We start from the raw sequence: 20,459 nt of genomic DNA on the forward strand, positions 1-20,459 counted from the left end.
GCCTATGTTTTGATAAGAATTACAACGATGCTCTCTGTTTTCTTTTTTTTTCTTTCTTCTTGTTGAATGAACAGATGAACTAAAAGGCAGCTTTTCTTTTTTTTCCAAGAAGATTCTGTAGGACAGATATATTGAAAAGCAGAACTGAAAAAAATATTTCTTACAGAAACTGTTTGAAAAAGAGAATATGTGAATGAATATGTGAATATTCTCCCTCAATTTTACAGCAGGAGAGATCAGCATGCATGCCATAGCATGAAAGATCCTCTGGTTTACATACAGGAAACTCCAGACAATTTTATCAAGTTGGCTATATTTGAAATGTAAATTTTCTCGTTTAAAGAAACCTCTTACCTTCTTAGATGATTCAGATTCTTAAAATCCTCTGAAAATATTTTTGCCTTTCTGTGCATTTCTTTTGAAACAATTTGAGATGCCAGGATCTTCATGCTGAAAAAAGCATTTGGAGCAGGTGGCTGAGACAGGAAGGAAAGGGTAGCTTTTTGGTTAGTTATTTTTAGCTGGGAAAATATTTGGGTTTTGCTGTCCTGTGATTTGAATAGGTTAGAATGGAAAATAAAAACAGTAGCCATTGTGGGAAGATGAGTTACAGATACCACTGAGAAGGTTTTTCAGTTGGTCTGTAAATGTATTCCTGGTAATATACTCCCATCTGTAAAGGAATAATTTAGAAGATGCATGAGAAAAGGGTGTTTAGTGTGTATGTGAATAAAGACTGGGATTAACAGATGAATATGTAGAACTTTGCCTAGTCTGATTGAACATGGCATGAAAGATCACTGATCAAAATACTGACGAATACAGTCAAATGCCTGTGGATTTGTAGTGGTCCAGTGTTTGAGGCGTAAAACAGGCATTCAGAGTCTTTCAACTAGCTCTATTTCATCAAGAAACTGTGCTTTTTGCATAAAGAAAATGGATGCTTCACAAATTCAAATTGAATTTAGGGCTCATGCTTTTTACACTGAGGAAATATAATCTTTTAAGTGGTTTACCAAAGAGGGGGGGTGGTTAATTTTTCCTTTAAGTGCAAGACTGAACGTCACTCTCTGACTTACCCACAAATTATGAGGCCCAGCCGGGGAATTAGTAGGTAAAGGTCTGTGACTGATTATGGAAGGGGTAGAGGGTACATTTGGACAATTATACAGTAGTTACTTTGCCAAATTGTGTATATTTTAAGGCCAAAGCTAGTGATGAAAGCATAGCGGTTAATCTGCTACATGCTAAAAAGTGAAAGGAGGAGAAAGCTACAGGAAAAATATTAATTTAATGTTGCTGTAAGCAAAGACAGAACTTTTCTATTTCCCTTAAAGCAGAGACGCTCAGGTGGCCAGGGAAGCATCACTGGCCAGGAGCGAGTGAAGGGATATACAAGGAGCTCTGAAATCCAGTTGCAGCTTCCAGGTGTGACTCTCGGACCATGTGTTGGAAGATCAGCCTGAATGAAAAGGAGGGTTGAGAGCACATTAATAGCATCAAACATCGTGTACATTCTGACAATGATCTGATGCTGAAGTGAGCAATACTTCACTGCCCGCTACTTTATACAAGTGAATTGCAGTATTTGGAGAACATCGGGATGTCTATAAAAGCGGATTTAATCGGTTAATATGGATTATTTTTTAAAATCTGCATAACAAGGTCGAAGACCGTAGGTTTTACTACTGTAAAAATGAATTACAGCCATTGTTACAGTGAAACCCAAAATCAAGGTCAATTTTGAATGGCTAACTCCTGAAGATTTTCTTTTTTATCATTAATTGAATAAAGGTAGAGTCTTTGACCTCAAGTCAAATCTTATTTTTTTAGCAGGAACTCAGAGTAAAAAGACATTGCTAGAAGACAATCATTACTTCACTGTATTTTGTACTAATTGCTGGGTACGGGGTATGCAGCAGCGTATCTGGGCTTTTCAGCTTCTGCCTTTGATCTCTGCATAGTCCGTATTAGAATGGTAACACGAAACAGTTTTTTTTTCTCCTGTCGTGCTGCTTAGTAACATTAGAACAATCTTTGTATTCATCTGTATACCACAATGCTGTGGTAAATAAGTGTGTGTGCATGTGGGATGTGTGTTGGTGTGTGTATGGCATCAATCTGTATTGCATTTACAGATTCCAACAACTGTCATGATATAAATAACCCTGGCATATTTTCTTGTAGTTACTTTTGTGTTGGATGAAACAAAGAGCATGGTAAAGTCAAGAAAAAGGCTATAGCATTTAACTGCATGGCATAATTTCAATCTAGTGTTGCATGGTGGCATGTCATGTACCGAGGAAGGTAACAAATGGTTTCAGGCTGTTATTTGGCTTAATTCCATTCTGCGATCTGAAGGAAGTGTTCTTAATACTGTCATATTAAAAATACATATCATGAATATACCTTTTTAATGGTAAATAGTTAAAATTATTGTGGTGTTAATGGATTCCTTACATAGTATTTCTTCAATAGAAAGAAATAGTAATTTACGTAAAGCTTCAGAAAACTTCAGCTCTACGACAGTTCTGCAGGTTTTATGTTGTATATTTAGAAAACAACAGGAGATAAATCTAATGTCTCAAAGGAAAAGTGAAATACTAACAGATATCAGAGTAAATGTAATATATAGCCTATGAAACGATGGTTATTGTATTACAAACTCAGAAGGAGTGAGAGCCTGCACTGCTCTCACTTAGTTTTAAGTACCACATTTCATGCGAGCTAGATCCCTCTGCATTCCTACAAATGCTCAGAGCTTTTTTAGACACAAATTAGCATTTTTTAATCCAAATAAGATTACTGAGGAATGAGCTCACCTGTTTTGTTCTCTTTAGAGCTCAGAACAGAGACACAGGGGTTATAAAATCACAGAGCGCTCACTGTTTTGAGAAGTCAGTACTCCCTCCTGTAACTAGTCATGGATTTGCTTTGACATTTTACAGTCACCTCTCATTGCATGGAAGTTTTCCCGGGTAGAATCATGTTCATTTAGATTACAAATTGTCTGCTCTTGTGCTCTACAGGCCACTTACTCCATCCAAAACATCAATGGGAATCTGTAATGTATGATTCTGCATCCCACTGTCTCCAAAACCAGCATTTGTGCTTTTATGCTTTTATGACAGCGAATGGGAAGATCCAAACTGTGCAAGTAGCGCGTTATCCATACATAAATGCAACATGTACCAGGTGATGACAGTCCCATTTCATGTTAACTTTTGAAGTTACAGACTGAGGTGGATGTTGATCCCTTTTCCCAACAACCGATAGGATGAGAGGAAACAGCGTCAAGTTGTGCCAGGGGAGGTTTAGATTGGATATTAGGAAAAAATTCTTCACTGAAGGGGTTGTCAAGCACTGGGCCAGGCTGCCCAGGGAAGTGATTGAGTCACCACCCCTGGAGGTATTTAAAAGACATGTGGATGTCACACTTAGGGACATGGTTTAGTGGGACTTGGCAGTGTGAGGTTTACGGTTGGACTCGGTATGATCTTAAAGGTCTTTTCCAACCAAAATGATTCTATAATTCTATATTTAGAATAAACTGCTTGAAAACCATGAGATTAAACAGAAATGGCATGTCTCAGTGTCCGCTTTTGAACCAAATCTGAATGGTTTTATGTGAATTGTGGTAGCTTGGACAGTTGCCAAAGTTAGAGATTGTCCCCTTCTCTTATGTGGAGCTGATTTTTCCATACGAAGCCACAGGAAAGCAGCACAGACCATTAGTACTTACTCTCACATATTAGACACACCTCCTGCTCTCACCCTGAAGACTACAAAATGTGGGCTTCCTTTGTTTCACCTGCTCTTCGCCTATCCTCCCTTGTCAAAACAACAATCTCCATAAAACATTAAGGCCAGTGAAAGAGGAGCTTTTTGTTCAGAATAGTCTGAAGAGTTCTGTTCAGGAGCAGGAAGAATCATCTTGCCCCAATGGATGTGTCAGAGATCTAGATTAGTCAATTTGAGGATTTTTTTATTCCACGGATAACTTGCCTACTGCCAATGAAGAGAATTAAGAGATTGCTGGGGTCAATACATATCATGTACACAGCTCTTAACAATTTGGCATTTCATGTAATCCCTTCAATAGATTATTAGAATTCAAGATTAATAGGACAAGCTAAAGGCAAAATATATCATTTTAGTACAGGAAAGAATGAAAAAAGGAAGTAAGTTTATGAGAAGTTAGAAAGAAAGAGTTATTACTAACTGGACGCTGTAATACTATATCACATATGCATGGGGAAAGCATTGCCAGAGGTGCAAATAGTGGGAGTGGAAGGAAAAGCAAGAAGCTAACACCTTAATGAAGAAGGAGCAATGGGAAATTTGAAGGAAATAAGATCACGGCACACAGGCAAGTCAGAACTGCTAGATTTTTTTAATGTAGTTTGGAGGATTCTATGTTTAATGAAGCAAGATACAGGAAACAGATAAAGGGCTTTGAGGACAGGAGTACAACTGCCGTGGTTTGTAGTACAGCTTGCTGCAGCTCCATCTGGATGTGGGCACTTGAATCTCTTGGTAAGAGCACTGACTTAAGGCTGTTAAACCGTAAGACTTTGGAAGCAGCTCTGCATCTCTCCCCTCAAAAATTGAAAGAATAGTTGGTTTTATTTTCCTGGCCAAATCAGGGTAACCTTTAAGATAACCTATCTGTGAATGGATTAGGTGGCCTCTCTCATTGCTTCTTCTATAGGCTCATAATTGAATGGGTTGAACTGATGTTTTTTGTTGTATACCATGTTTGGAAGTCCATATGGAGTAGTTGTTTTCTGCTGAACACTTCGTACCCCACATATTTAGCAACCTCTGCCTTGCGCAGTTGGAACAGATGAGGAAGCTAAGTGGTAATTTGAGGAGAGGCCATGAGATAAGCACTAGCTGTAGCTGGTAGGTTACTTCAGAGAATCACTGAAACTCTTAACAGGTTAATCATTTAGCTGCAATTGTTGGGTTGAATGCTAAATTGCTTTGAGAAAATTCCATTAATATAATTATACAATCAAATCTTTTAATCTGTAGCGAACTGCAAGACTCAGGTGTTTAATTTCAAATAAGAGAGAGTCCCTAGAGCTATCTGGTCAATAGAGAGAATGATAGATTAACTGAGGCTGCAGGGAACTTCTGGAGGTCATCGGGCACAACCTTCCACTCGAGGCAGAGCCAGCTTTAAAGTTGGATCCAAATTCAAAATTAGATGAGGTTGCTTAGGCTTTTTCCAGTCAAGTTGATAGTGTCTTAAAGAGTGGTGGTCCCACAACTTCTCAAGCAATGTATTCCAGTATTTGACCACCCTTGCTATGAAGGTGGTCATTCCTAATGAGAATGCCACTAGCTGCTGCTTGTGTCTGTTGCCCCTTGCTCTTCTGCTGTGTATCCTCAGAAGGAGCCTGGCTCTGTCTTCTCTGTAACTATTCCGTAACAAGTTAGGTGTATCAGGTCTGTTATTAGTCTCCGGGATGAACAAACCTAGCACTCTCAGCCTGTTCTCTGTATCGTGCGCTCCAGCTCCCTAACCATCTTGGTGGCTGTCTGCTGGACTTGCTTCAGGTATTGTCAGCTCCTTTTTTGGACAGATACTGGGGAGCCCAAAACTGGACACAGTACTCCACATATGGGAAGACAGTACTTTGTTTTCAAATTCTAACAGTCTTTTCCATCTTACAGAATTGATTGTTGTACTGGAGACTTAGTTTCCCCTTCTTCCTTCCATTTATCTGTTGATGACAGCATTTATGTATTTATATATTATAGTACTTCTTAGACCCTTGGGCTATTTTCTTTGAGGAATTTGCAAACTATGCGCTGTCATAAATGAGACAGAGGTTAGAGATGAGGGAGCAAAAGTCAGTGAATCTCTGGAGAATCAGAAGTATCTGGGTAAGGGAAGGGCCTTGCACCTACATTCAGAAAGACTGTATTCTTTATCAGTATTATTTCCAAGTATAGCAACAGGCTAAATGAATGGCTTCTTAGAATTATGAGTATTTTGTAATACATGTGCCAGGGATGACATAACGAAAATGTAACACTCAAATACTAATTGTAATCTGTAACTTTTATTCAAAAGCACACATCATTCCTTTCATCGGTAACGATTTATCATCTGGTCAAATCTTCTGTTAAATGTGACAGTTTCACAAGGATTCTTAAATACTGCTTTTTGAGAAGCAAGTTGCTTCCCCTCCACCCTCTCTCCTCAGACATTTAGAGTCTCTATAAACACATTTGGATAATAAATAAAGCAAATGAAAACTATATTGCAGGTGTTATTTCAACCTTCTCGACTGTTTTTTTTGTTACAATTACATTACAAAATGTGGTAAGAGGAGAGCATTTCGTAAGGAGGTGTGAAAGAGCTACTGATTTTTATGCTACTTTATGAAACAACTTCTGTTTTTCTTTTTCCGTACATTACGCTCAATAGAAGAACTAGTAGGCTAAAAATAGTTTCATCTATTTCATAATGGCTTTAAAGCCAAAATTACTTTTTTTCATGTTTAAGGATTAATTTTTCATGTTTGCTTATTGGGTAGATACTTCGTAGACCCAGTAGTATCCACTAGTAGTACTGTTAATAGTAATAGTTGCTGTATATGACTTCATAAAAAATTCGAGTGCTTAAACTGACTGTTTCTGCATTAATAAATAGCACCAATCTGAATGTTAGTCTCATACATATAGACGTTAATTTCTTTTTGTACTGTGGGAAATCTGGAAGTGACAGATACTAATGTTTTCTCTGTCTGCATCAGTAGATTTGCAAAGTTGCTTGTGTCTTTTAATGGTAGTGTACGCTTTTTCTTTTGCGGATCTCCATCATGACTGCTGAACAGGATACTCTGTGGGATTAGCGATGCCAATGAAACTGCCAGCAACTTGGTTCTTTTAACCATAATGTCAGTAAAAACACAAGCCTTAAATCTGCTGTCAGTTGGGCACAGTCTTGCTTTGAGTGAGGAGGAGGGAGACTGGGAAACCTGTCCTTTGAGAGTTTCATTCTACATTCATCCTCTTGGGATGTTTTCTCATAAATTTTGATTTCTTCATAAGATTCCCTGCCTGAGTTGGGGTGCAGTTTGATTCAGTTTCATCAGTTGATTCCGTGTCACGGTTTTGTTTTGTGGTTCATTTCTAGTGCTTGGCTGGCTAGCAATGAGAAGTAGAGAGCCTGCGCCTCTGCATGGTATGGCAGATTCAGTTTGGGGAGCTTGGGATCCAAAATCTTTACCACAGATCTGTTTCAGCAGAAGCAATGTAGAGGATTGAATACACACTGTATAAACTAATTTATTTTTCCCTACCTTTTGCTGAATTCAGTATCGATATTTGTAACTGTACAGATCAGTAATGGAAGATCAAAGAGTCTGTTTTGCATAGCAGTAGGGGAAACTACATTTCAGTTTGACATCCAATATACAGATGTTGGGGTGTCTGCAGAGTCCTGTTCCTGCTGGAAGTTTACAGTAATGAGAATGAATTGCAGTAAAGCGGTGAGTTAGCATTTCATTTATTTGAGAGCGTTTATCCTTGAAAGGTTTGTAATTTGAAATCCAGGGACATATTCTGGGGTATATTTGGTGTATTTATGAAGGTCCGTACTTGCAGGTTCCTGGCATTGGTAGCTGACCTGTGATTTCAGTGGACCTCTAAGAATGTGTTACCCTCAAATCTTGATCCCAAAATGTTTACATTTCACTTTATACAGGAATTAATAAAGCACTGAATCAGTGCATGCATAGACAAGCTTCCACTTAATTAACTTGAGGTGTGTAGGAAACTTTGACTTTGAAAGAAAACAATTCCATTGTTTTAAAACTTAAAGCTTTCATGAGATCTGTTTTTGCTTTTACTATGTCCGCTTTACCAAACTATTCTACAAAGATAGTTTTATTTATACAAAGAAGAAAGTTTTGGTTTAATATTAGCAAAAGCAAGTAAATGACACTGGTGAATATTTCAGCTACTGGTTCCAAGGGCTATTTTTTCCTACTTGCAAAAGAGAAAATGAATTAATGTTTCTGTTCACTTAAAAACATTTATATTAAAAATATTCACTGAGAAATCATGTCTTAGACTTTACTTCAGAAACTAACAAAGAACTTGAAACAATGAATCAAGAATTTGAGCAGCTGTGAACAGAAATAGTGGATACTTCAGGAAGGGGTAAGAGTAAAGTTTGGCTCTGGTGTCTACATCTGCAATAAGATGTCTTCACCAAGGTCACGGCCTTATCCTCAATGCTGGAAATTAGAGATTTAGAAATCTGTTGTGCAAGACATCATTGTCTTGGATGTATGTTTAAACCAACCTTTCTTTTGAACAACAGTTGGTATTATAATCCATTGAAAGAGATGGTGGATTTAGATGTTGATCAGTTTGTCGTGGCTTGCACGTCATGCCGTGCAGTATGGGAGGAGAGGGTAGCAGTATCACAGTGAGGTGAAGAGAAACTGTTGACATTTCTATTTCAGTGCAAAAACGTAATCTAACTAATTTGAAATTTAGATTGATGGTGTTTATTTTCACCACCTCAGGCCTTTCCTTCTCTGGGTTCAAATTTGCATTCCCTCCTTCTTACATTTTGGGTAATAATCCTGAAAATCTCAAGCTACCACAACCTTTCCTGGTAGTGGGTATCCCTTCATAGCTGATCAGTGCTGTTCATCGCCTACTTAAAAATACCATTGGATGCTAGTGCAAAGTAAAGAAGCTGGACATTTAAATTCTAAGCAGTCAACAGCTGCAAAAAACAGTGCACTCAATCTCCTATGCCTTGCCCAGAGGAGTGGACTACAAAATAGATGCAGGTTTTACAGAATCACAGAAGAGTTGAGGCTGAAAGGGACTTCTGGAGACTGTCTAGTTTTAGTAGCAAATATATTTGCAACACTTAAAAATAAACAGGATTGCTGGTGCTTTGCTAGGTATCAAAGTTCTGTATCCAAGTAATACTGCTTCCTGACATAAAAGAAAATGACAGTGTCACACACATGATGTTTAACCAGAAGATTTCATTTTACAGAAGAAGTAGTTGCTAACAGTATTAAAGTCCTAATTTTTCTCTTATGCTTTATATTCTACTAGGATTTAATTACATTAATGAGAGCAAAACCAAACTCTTAAGATACGTGGGGAGGTGGACCTGTGTTTTGACAGTCTTAGTTTATGCTTGAGAGTTTAGGCGCTGTTAAGTCAAAGATTTTAAAGGTGGGGTTTTTTTTTCCCAGTAAGTGTAGAAATACTTTGCATAGTTTTTCAGGTGTTTTGAGCTTTGTTTTTGAATTGGAGATGCCAGGAATAAAGCAAACCAAGTGGAAACAGACAGGAATCAAAGCAAAGCCTCCAAAGGGTAGACTCTGCATTTGGGTTTTGGGAAGCCTGTTCTGAACGGACAGCAAGGGAGTAAGAGAATGAAGGAGAGAAAACACTCTGAACCATTGAGTTTGTGGCTGGAAGATTGGATGAAAGTCCTGGTGGTTGTAGTACGGATACAGAGGGAACAGGCTGTGGCTACTAAATATTGGGAGAAAAAATTAGAACGGAGGGGTTGATTTATTTGGCTCCTTGTGGGAGACGAAAAGTAAGGGAGATGCATGTTAGCAGTGGCAATGGAAGAGCCCACTATGGTCGCCAAGTGTAGTCCTCCATAATCACAGGTACCATGAATGATTGGTGCGGAAGAGTAAGCAAAGCATATATTCTATGTACAGCCGTGCATTTAATACCAGAAAACTTGCCCTTCGTGCCATAAAACAGGAAAACAGGTAGTGAAAAATTAAAAACTGCAAAAGAGATGAAGGGTGTCACTAGTGTCCCAGGCCTAAAGAACACCCAGTATTTGATACGTAAAATTCTTAGGTGGCATATTTTCTTGTGTTTTACAATCTGCATTTCAGCGTTGATATTAAATAAAGGATATACTAACCAGGCACCTGAGAACTGAGTGCCCTGGGAACCACTACTGGTTTTTTCTATATCTGGCCTGTAGCTGTGGCAATCTTCAGTGCCTCAGAAGTTTCTTTAGAAAGGAAAAGACAGAAATCAAATTATATATAGAATATACATTGTACATAGAATATATGCTTTGTCTATTCTTCCGCACCAACCATTCATGGTACCTGTGATTATGTGTGTGGGGCAGGTGTCATTTAGATTCTCAGGGCAACCAGTGGAAGATACAAGAGAAATACATACAAAGAAAGTGCAAGCTAGCAATTCAGCCTTCTCAACATTACACTGAAAGAGAGATACAGAGGGACTCCTGTCCTGTCTGCAAGAAACAGAGCGGCATATGGATCGACGTTGAAAAGAGCAAAGAACCAGAACTAGAAATACAGGAAAAACATTATTAACTACTTTCAAAGCCATTGTAAGATCACTCACAAACCTTCCTGTCATTTAAACCCTCTGAAGCCTCTGCTGTGGCTTTCTTTACATGCTATTCAAAATATATGCCCTTTGCATTTTGACAGCCAGGTTGCTACCTTGTTCTTGTAATTGAGTTCCCTGTTCCTCTCATGCCAGATTGCCATCTTGTCTCGGCCTTCCAGTTCACTGTATTTTTGCCACATGTATCTTAAACTTCCTCTTAACTTTCCCCGCCGCCCCCATGTCAAATTTAAGTCTCTCCAATGCATCAAAGTTCCCCCGGGCTGCTGGTCTCAGCGCTTTCTGCATTCAAGCCAGAAGCTCTTCTGTTCTACTCTAGGTCCTGTGCCTACAGCTAAGTTTTTTTTTGTGAGGAGGCATTCCTTTTGCCAGGATAGCTGTAAGAGCAATTATACTTCTTTTTAAACTTCAACTTTTGGTAAAACGTTCAATTGTAATGGACAGATTATTGTATTGGAAGTGCCACTTGGGTTAGGCAGCTTGGCCCTGTTGCCTTGCTGCAGTTTGGTACGTGTTTGTAAGGCTGGACAAAAAATACAGTATCTGCATTGCATTTGCTTGATCGGAAGGAATGACCTAAGATACACTTCATTTGCTATGAGAAGATTTGTGCAGTATTACCGTTGAGTGTGCATGGACACCTGGTAGATACAGAGGAACGTGATGTAGCCCTGAGATGGCCAACAGCTGAAATACACAGGCGGAATATGTAATACCACAGCACCTGTTGTTACATTCCAGCAAGGATAACAAATGGTGGCAAAGGAGTGAAATACCAAATTAAGTTCATGACCCTACTCTGTGTGACTGTCATTTTCTCTGTTTAATATCCAACGTATTTTAAAATATGCTTCTCTAAGAGCAGTCATCGAAAGTTAATCTGTGTTTTTTTTTTTCTTATTAAAGCTCCACTGTTAATTAAAATACATGCAGAGGCTCTAGGAAAAAGGGCTTTTAAGAAGGCTTTTTAAATTTCTACATCAACTGCAGTATATGTATCATGTGATGCACAGGGTGGCTGTGGGAAGCACAGGCATGTAAAACCAGAATAACTTGTTGGCATAGACTGCTCTCATGGGACTGCAAAACTCTGTACATACATTCTTGTTGGAAATAGCATCTTTCCTTGCCACACTACCCAGCCTTAACCTCCAGGTGCTTTTTTTGGCAATTCTTCTCACCCCTTGATCAAAAAAGTATTTTGTTTTCTGTTTTTCATGGTTTGTTTTTGGTTTTGCAGCTAGAAAGTGGGTCATCTTTTGCTGTTGGTCAAATTTTGGACATTTTAATACACTAAGGCTAGAATTAAATAGCAAAATCAGGAAGCATATAAGAATATCATATGCGTTTTGCAAACCTACTGTCAATGACTTCTTTAGCACTTTATTGAGTGAAAAAAGGTGTTCCCAATGCTGTTCACTAGCTTTTCTTTTATCTTTCCTGTATTCCTGCTGCTGAATGTATGCTCACTTTCAGTATGAGTATGCAGATTAGACATACTGTATGTTTCAAAAAATGCTTGATTAGCCAGATTTTTTTCCAAAATTGCTTGATTAACTGTTGCCTCAGAGTGACTTGCAGCCTCAGAGCTGACTTCCAAATCCAGTAAGTCTGCTCATGCAATATTTGCCATGCATTAGACTTGGCTTCAGATTGGGTATTTTTTCTTTTGAAGGTCTTCCAGTGTGAATGTTAAAATTAGTACACATTGCTTGACTAATTAACATTCTCATAGTATGCTCACTTGGTAAAGATTATGGTGAGTGAGAATTTAGTACAATTTACTGTACCTATTAAGAGAACTGTAGGCAAAGGTTACTTACCTTTATGAACGAATGCTTTGTATGCATTGAAAATTTTAGTTTAAACTGTTTTCTAGTTAAAAATGATGTTCCTATATAAATCTCACTTTTTAAAAACAAGGTGCCAAATAAAATATTTGCTCTTCAAATAAGGACCTTGTGTACCTGAATCAAAAAAGTAGAGACGTATGTGGAAGAAATAAGTACTGTATAGGGCCCTTGTTTGTTTTGTTTTTTTTTTCCCCTCCTTCTGCACTTAGCCGTTTGCCCTCTGGGTTTTCCACTGCCTGATGGTGCTTGCCTAAGCTATCTGCCCTGCTGCAGTCCTTTTCTCAATAAACTCTGTGGCTGCCCTGGTCTCTTCTCACCCCTTCACATCAGCTTAGAAGTTGCAGTCCCAGTGTCTGAGGTTGAAGAGAGAAAGCTGTCAGAGCGCTGTCTGGTCTTGCATGTCTGGTACAGGCTTCAGTTTTCATCAGCTTTTGGAAAGCCAAAGAGCGAACAAACGCTTGCAAACGCAGAGACCGGCCAATATGCTGAAGGGGCTGTCTGGGGACTGCTGCGTTTTTGGAATGATTTCTACATTGCAAGGACTTTATCCGTGCTTTTAAAAAGTTTAAATTTAACACACCTTTCACCCAGGAAACTTTGAAACACTTAGATAAGAATCAAAACACTGACTCTTCTGTTAAAAAAAAAAAAAGAACACGACCAAAAAACGTTCTTTGAAACCGTGACTCACTCACTCAGATGGTTATTAAGAAGCAGCTATAAATCGTGGTGGCAGCTAGAAAAATCAGCTTACCGTATTCATATCTGAAGAATTAATAGTCTGTGTCCTACCACTCATTTTTTAATCTTACCGTCATGTAATAAGTACATTGTGAAAATTGTTACAGCCCTGGTAACAGGTTTATGACTCTATTTCTGCCTGTTCTGTACTTCAGGACTTGTTCGTTCACTGATGCTAGCTCTTGCAGTTTATCACCGTTGGAGCTTTACCTTACTGAAGTCATGTATTTATACATGAAGTCATATATTTATACGCCTCAGTCTATTTATTTTTTTAATGTTTCTGGCCTTTATCATTCCTGAAAACAAGGGTACCCCTGTAAAGACCCAGAAAGCAGAAGGCACAAGAAAAAGTAAAAATTCAGTAATTTTTTTATCCCTTGATATCTAGGTGATCTCCTGATTTTGGAGGTGCATGACTCCTGGTCCCATACACTCAGAGAGCGTAGTGCTGTCAATCCCGCTTGATTTCAAGTAGCCTCCCTCCAGGGAAATGATGCTGTCTCACGCCGGGAGTCTGACTGAACATGCAATTCATAGGGCTTGCGCGGGCTTTTATCTGTCGCTCTCACCTGCAGTCTGCAGAGAGGCAAACACACTCGTCCACACAGGGTGCCTGGCAGGAAGCCGGCTGCCACATTTCTCAAAGCTATGTGATCGAGTCTTTTAAATGCTGCCCGAAGCGCTCCGTCGGTGCTGTCTCTTTCGTCCTAATCCCATGTAAGTGTTCTTCGTGCCTTGCCCAAAAACCCCCGTCATTTTTGGACCTCGTGCTCACTAGGTTCTAGTGCAGTATACAGAACGCCGATCGCTAAAACGAGAACTGGGTCTCACGCAGCAGCGTTGTTATTAATGGCTTCACAGTCACATTTTCTCTTCCACTGGGACCGTTGTGTCAGCATACCGAGTACGTACGCTAGAAATGCAGCTCATGTCGGAAAGCGCAACTCTTGACTTGCCCATGGAATTTAGCATGGTTCACTGGAAGTTTTTACTGGATGCTTTTTTCCTGGTCCTTCTTTATTACAAGAAGTTTAAAAATATTCAGTGACTAAAGTATTAATTGTCAATGTACGTGAGATTGAATACTGCAAGTGACATTGAATCTGCCATCGACTGTTATCTTGTGGGAAAAAACATTCTGCTTTGATTTAAGGCAGTGAAATAACCTGATTCAACTTTTTTTTTCCCTAATAGTTTTGTTTTTTTTTTTTTAGTTTAAATAGAGTTGAGAAATAGGGTATTTGGTAATAGGCATTTGCCACATTACGGAGGGAGGTGTACTAGCTTCCATGTCAGGGAAAAGTCAGCATCGCAGCCATAAGTAGTAGCCTTCCTGTACTTTTATACCAGTCTCCTGAGAGCTAATTAACCCACAATTCTAAATTTTCACCGATAGTTTATACTTCCACCACAGTTTTAAGGAAAACGTGTAAGGTGAAGTATTTTTGGGGAAAATACATCCAGAATGCTACATGTCCAATATTTATTGAGCTTCACACACAAAATACTGGTGTTAAACACACATACTGTTGGTTGTGAAAATTAAGATGTTTCAAAATTAATAAGCTCCCAACTTTCACAGGAGGCAGTCTCTAGCGACTTGTTTGCTCCTCTAAATCATAAATTAGAAGACTTTGCAGATGTCGCACTTATCCTTAAGATCCCGTGAATTTCAAAGTAATGGAGGCAGGAAATCCTCCTGAGAGCCTTTCCCCTTGGACTGCTCTCCTCTACTGAACACAATCGTGTTTATTTGTATAGATTGTACAGAAAATTACATCCCATTGATTTCAAAGGGGAGTTTTTTGATGACACACTTCGACAAAATGAAGTGTAAAACTGCACAGGAAAGAAATAGGAGCCATAAAGAGCAGTCATGAGGGAAAACTATCTGTGAGATGCTTAAGATTAGCGGGATTACCTGCCCAAATTCTGGGCCTACTGGCACTAGTTCAGTTCGAAGTGCAAGGATGGGACCTGTAAATACAATAGGCGTGGCCAGAGATTTGTACATCCTGGCCAGCTACTGTAATCACTCTTAAAAGGTGACTACACACAATCAACCCTAAGAAAATGAGGCTGCTTTAAGTAGTTGTCTAAATGTGGGTTATTTTTAGGTGCTCGCGTCTGAAATTGTAGTCCGAGATTTGGAAGGGGGTGCTCGGCTGTCCTCACATCGGGAAATGGGGGGCTGGTGACGCGTGCAGCCGGCGGCCGCCCCTCGCATCAAGCAACGCCGACTCACGCGAGTATCTGCATTTGCAGATACCAGGTTAATGTTTTAACCTCCTCTTGACACGTCCCCTGCCCTTTCAAGTCACAGGACTTTTCTTCTCCCTCCTTTTCTGCTAATTGTTCCAGTTGTCAGTTAGCAGTAACGGCTACTGGTGTTGCACTGCTTGCTCAGCACTGCAATTTCCTTTCAGCTCTTTTTTCAAGGAAGTGAAACCACTGCGATTATTTTTACATTCTGAGGTGCCAAAGCAAAATGAAGCTCTGCAGGCAGGAGAGAAAGGTAGCTGAGAAGAGCTGCTGTTACGGTGAGGGGGAGAAACCCACGTTCACTCTGTGATAGCTTCTGACAGTGTTTCAAAGCGCGTGATAAAGTGTGCGCTGGATTTAGCGGAGTAAATAACCCTCAGGCCAGTCTTCACCTCGGGTATTTTCTCTCTTTTTCTGCTGTCAGCATTAACAATTGCAAGTCCGTTTGATGAACAAGTAAGTAATAATTTTACTGTTTTTTAAGGAAGTATGTATTTCGGTCTGAAGGAGCTCTATAATCTTACTGCTTAAACTCAGTTTTGTTTAAGCAATTGACTGTGAAATACATTTTAGGTCTTTCTGCCATTGGGTGGTGAGGAAAAATTCTGATTATAAAATACAAACAGTTTGCAAGTTCCTTTTTGGATTGACTGAAGTATGAAATTTACGTATTTAACAATTAAATTAGAACCCATGAATAACACAGGGAAAATGAAGCTGGCTTCTAGTGTATTGCAAAGTAGATAGAAAATAGGTTGTGCTGGTTAGTCCCAAAACTTGGACGGTTTTTAGAGAAATGCCATTAAGATTTTAACACCTCTTGTAAGTGAGCAATTCCTGTTTTGCTTAGCAATGGTAATTACACATCGAGCTCCATTTTGTCAAATGTTAAATTACATAATGTAAGGGGTTTTTTGTTGAAAAACTGTAAAATTTTTAGAAAACTGCCATGTTTTCAGCTTCTTGAAATTGATACATTGCAGGTTGTTACATGTAAATTGTTAGAACCATACCTAAGTGTTTGGGTGACTGGCTGGACGCAGGTTGTACGGATTTCTTTTGAGTTACAGTGGAGCATTCTGTGTGATATAGTTAGCATTTTATAAGAATACCTACCACATCCTGGGAGAGAACATTTTAAAATACGTATATATTGATTGTGGGGGTTTTTCTCTGCAAATTTATGGAATATACTTTGAAACAGCGACTGCTGTTAGTAGGAACATCTGTCTGTCTTTGTGGAGTATCAGAAAGAAGATATCATAAGCAATTAGTAAATTGGAAGGCTTTAAAAAATAGAAGTTATGAAAGAACAATTGATATTCCTGTTTTGGAGGAAAAAACCTCTCTTTCATCTGTCGATCTTTGTAAAGCACTGGCTGTTGAGTTCTAGTATTTGGCCACCCTTTGAAATGCTTTGATTAGTTTTATTTAAATCGTAACAGTTGCAGTTTTAAATTTAGAACCACAAAAAATGAATCAAATATTTTCAGTTCAGATTGACTGCTTAACATCTTTAACGTCTTCCTGTATCGTTGTGGTAGAGAAACATGTCTGTCTTGTGATCTTGAGTGCTTTGCCCAAGATAGTTAACAATGGGTTCTTTGGGTTTTGAGTGCCCTCATGTAGTAAAGATTTTAAAAGATGTGCTCAAACGCTTCATGCTTCAAAACAAATACAGGTATGCACTGAAAGTGTTAAGAAACAAACCTGCTTGAAAGTTTCCGAGATGACAAAAAAGAAGCTTGTAACTAAGTTTCTCAAAGGTACTGTTGAAGAAAAAATACAGATTTGTGTCTCATGTGTCCTAAAGGGCAAGTTCCTCTATTTGCTGGAACCCCAGAGGCACCCTGCTCTGAACACACCCAGCTGCCCAAATACAAACAGTTAAGAGGAAACCTTTTCCAAATTCAGGGACTTACAGTTTGGCATCTGCAGAGTTTATGTTTTCATTAGGAAAAAAAAAAAAATGTTTCCAGGCCCTGTGTTTGCAAAGCAAACCTTCCATATGCGAAGTAAATTAAACAGATGAAGCTTTCCTTCAGCCTGTCGGAGGCTCCAGGAAAGCTGCAGCGTAAAGGCAGCTGTCCCCCAGACTGTTCAACCTGGAAATATGAATTCACGTGTGACTTAATGGAGAAGCTGCTGCAAAGGGAGTGTGCTGTAAATAATTGTCACTGGCAACACAACATGAGCAGTAACATTTCACAAAACAAGTCCCTGAAAGAATGTTTCGGGTATTTGTTTGAAGAAATTACAAACCAGTCATTGCGTATATTGGTGCAAGCAAGCATAGTTTTGGAGGTGGGAATCTGCCGTAGGATCTACTTCATTGGTCACAGAAGGATTTCTTTATAACGTTACGCTAGCAAGTGTAACGGCAATCCCTAGACTGTTCATTTTTGGCTATTTCTGCATTAAGTATAGGACATAGAAGTGTTAGTCTATACTTGCTTTCCTTCTGCAAACTAGCACCTTCAGATTGCATGCAGAGAATCTCAGTATTGTTTGCTGACAAAGGATCTTTGTGTTTGTATATATAAAATATATATGTAAAAATATAATATGGTGGGATCTGAATTCACTGATCATGTAAAATGCTAATCAGGAAAAAGTTTCACAATAGTCAATTCACTGAATTACTATCTCTAACTGAGTAGCAGTGGTAATTGTCACGACATTGGCATAGTCATGGTTTCAGATTTCATTATGAATATGAGAATCAGATCAGACTTACGACTCATCTGATCAAATAGGGCAGGTTTATTGCCTCAATTTGAAATCCCATCAATCCATATATAGAGAGATATTTTAAACCATTTTTGAGCAAGTTCTATCTCATATTGTGTTTTCTCAAAATTAAAACAGTCTAAAAGAATGTAAACCTGAAGACAACAGAGTTTTAGGGATTGAAAAGATGGGTTTTTCTGCAACTACATACATAAGTTTGCATTATTTTTGTGGCAGTTAGTAGGACTAACATGAATGGATAGACATGGAAATATTCCTCAACTTACTGTCCATAGCATGTCTTTTACAAAGTATTGACTGCATACTTCTTTTTTTCCCCAGTGGCCACAGATGTCTTCAACTCCAAAAGTCTGGCCATTCAGGCCCAGAAAAAAATCCTTGGAAAAATGGTGTCCAAATCAATAGCAACTACTTTGATCGATGATACAAGCAGTGATGTTTTAGATGAGCTCTACAGAGTGACAAAGGAATATACACAGAATAAAAAGGAAGCAGAGAAGATCATCAAAAACCTCATTAAAATAGTCCTCAAATTGGCAATTCTCTACAGGAACAACCAATTTAATCAAGATGAAATAGCGTTGATGGAGAAATTCAAGAAGAAAGTTCATCAGCTGGCTAAGACCGTGGTCAGTTTCCATCAAGTGGATTATACCTTTGACAGGAATTTTCTGTCCAAACTGTTAAATGATTGTAGAGAGCTACTTCATGAAATCATTCAGCGTCACCTAACTGCAAAGTCACATGGACGTGTCAACAACGTGTTTGATCACTTCTCTGATTGTGAATTTTTGGCTGCCTTGTACAATCCCTTTGGACCTTATAAACTCCATTTGCAGAAACTTTGTGATGGTGTCAACAAAATGCTAGATGAGGGGAATATATAAGTATTTGTATTAAAGTTGACTGCCTATGCATTATTTGTAGATGGAACACTGTTGATTTATGAAGGAATAAGGGAGCATGCAAAAAAATTTTTTTACATTATGACAAATATTTCCAAAATATCTTTATTAATTTGATTCCTTATTATGAGCTATCTGTTGCTATTCACAGTCCGTCTGGAAGAAAGACTGCACATGACTTTTTTTACTGTGCTTTGCCTACAGAAACAGCTGGATAAAGACAATAAAACAGAACGGTCCAAGTAGAGTAAGAGTCTTGCAAGATAGATATACAAAACAAAATAATATGCTGTCAGACAATCCAAATCTTTCATACATTTACAGAATTATTTCTAAACTATCAGAGTCCAGTAATATTAGTAACAGGCTATCATGGTGATGGTACACTCTATAATTTCTTTCACTTATTTGTAAAATATATATTTGATTCATTTATAGTCTTCTATGCTCTCTGCACAGATCACAGCTTCCTAATGTTGCCCTTGTGAAGCATTCAGTTTTAAATAATATCAGTGATGCTGTCACGTAGAGTCTTAACGGGCTTGTTCATCTCCAGCTCAGTGGTGAAAACTTCCTGTCTGCAAGGCTACCAAGTATAGATCCTTATAGACGCGCACAGATGCTTGCTTCCTTTGATTATATGGGGATTATCTGAGAAATAAGCTACAGTAACATAGCCTAACTGGGGAAAAGTATTCCCTAGAAAACACTTGCGGTACATAATTTTAACTCTGCCTGTGATAAGGTAAAACATAGTGACTTACTTACCTGTGCAATTCCTTAAGATATTTAGAATCCTGCTAATAGGTCCTAATTCTTTTTGAAAAGGTGTGAGTCGGTATATTTTATACACTAGGCTGATGTGTATGATGATGTGAATTCAGAAAACATAATCATCTGAAAATAAATTTCAAGCCAATTTGCTTTGTGTACAATGAAACAGCAATTAGTTTTATCATTGCATTATATACTATTTAACTAATGGATAAATGGCATCTCGAATAAATTTTTTTCCTTCTTTTTTCCCCTCCTACCTTTCACCCTTCTTTTTCTCCCTCATACTCTTCTTGCCTTGCCTTGGGGATAAAAAAATGTGACTTTTCTAGACACTGTAATGTACTTAAAAGCATGAAGTTACATACATACATTTCAAACACCTGAAGACTTTTTGTTAGGAGGCATATTAAGAATTTGCTGTTTATTTAATTGCCAGTGGTTTTGCTGTTTGCTGTGTCCTTTTGTTTTAATGAGTAAACCAAAGAATATTTGCACTCCGAACTTCTCATGCCTTTTTTTTTCCCTTGCTGCATTTTGAATTATAAAGAGCAAACTTGGCCTGTGCCGGCAACGAAAGCATCACAGCCTCTGATATATGGCTTCAGCATTACTTGTGATTTTTTAAGAGAGAAAATTCAGTTTCATTCATGTTTTTTTGGTGACTAGGCTCTGAATATTCCCAGAAAGGTGCCAGAAATGTGCCAGAAAAATATGTGTTCAAAATGTGAACTCATTTTATACAAGCCACTAGCATCTAGCA

At 38.5% G+C, this 20,459-nt stretch overlaps 1 protein-coding gene across 5 annotated transcripts in view; it reads left to right on the forward strand.

Moving 5' to 3' along the window:
- The window catches only part of TNFAIP8 (TNF alpha induced protein 8), a 66,180-nt gene extending 45,980 nt beyond the window's left edge, over positions 1-20,200 (forward strand). For 4 of the 5 annotated variants that reach the window (XM_075137747.1, XM_075137745.1, XM_075137748.1 and 1 more), the window contains one exon: positions 18,339-20,200. In XM_075137747.1, the coding sequence (XP_074993848.1) occupies positions 18,404-18,904 (501 nt within the window). In that variant the 5' untranslated portion in view covers positions 18,339-18,403 and the 3' untranslated portion in view covers positions 18,905-20,200. Of the gene's footprint in view, positions 1-15,354; positions 15,723-18,338 lie in introns of those variants that run through there. The other variant, XM_075137746.1, reaches the window with a different exon arrangement.
- Positions 20,201-20,459: the final 259 nt, after the last annotated feature.

Source organism: Calonectris borealis, chromosome Z (assembly GCF_964195595.1).
Source record: "Calonectris borealis chromosome Z, bCalBor7.hap1.2, whole genome shotgun sequence".
Taxonomy (NCBI): domain Eukaryota; kingdom Metazoa; phylum Chordata; class Aves; order Procellariiformes; family Procellariidae; genus Calonectris; species Calonectris borealis.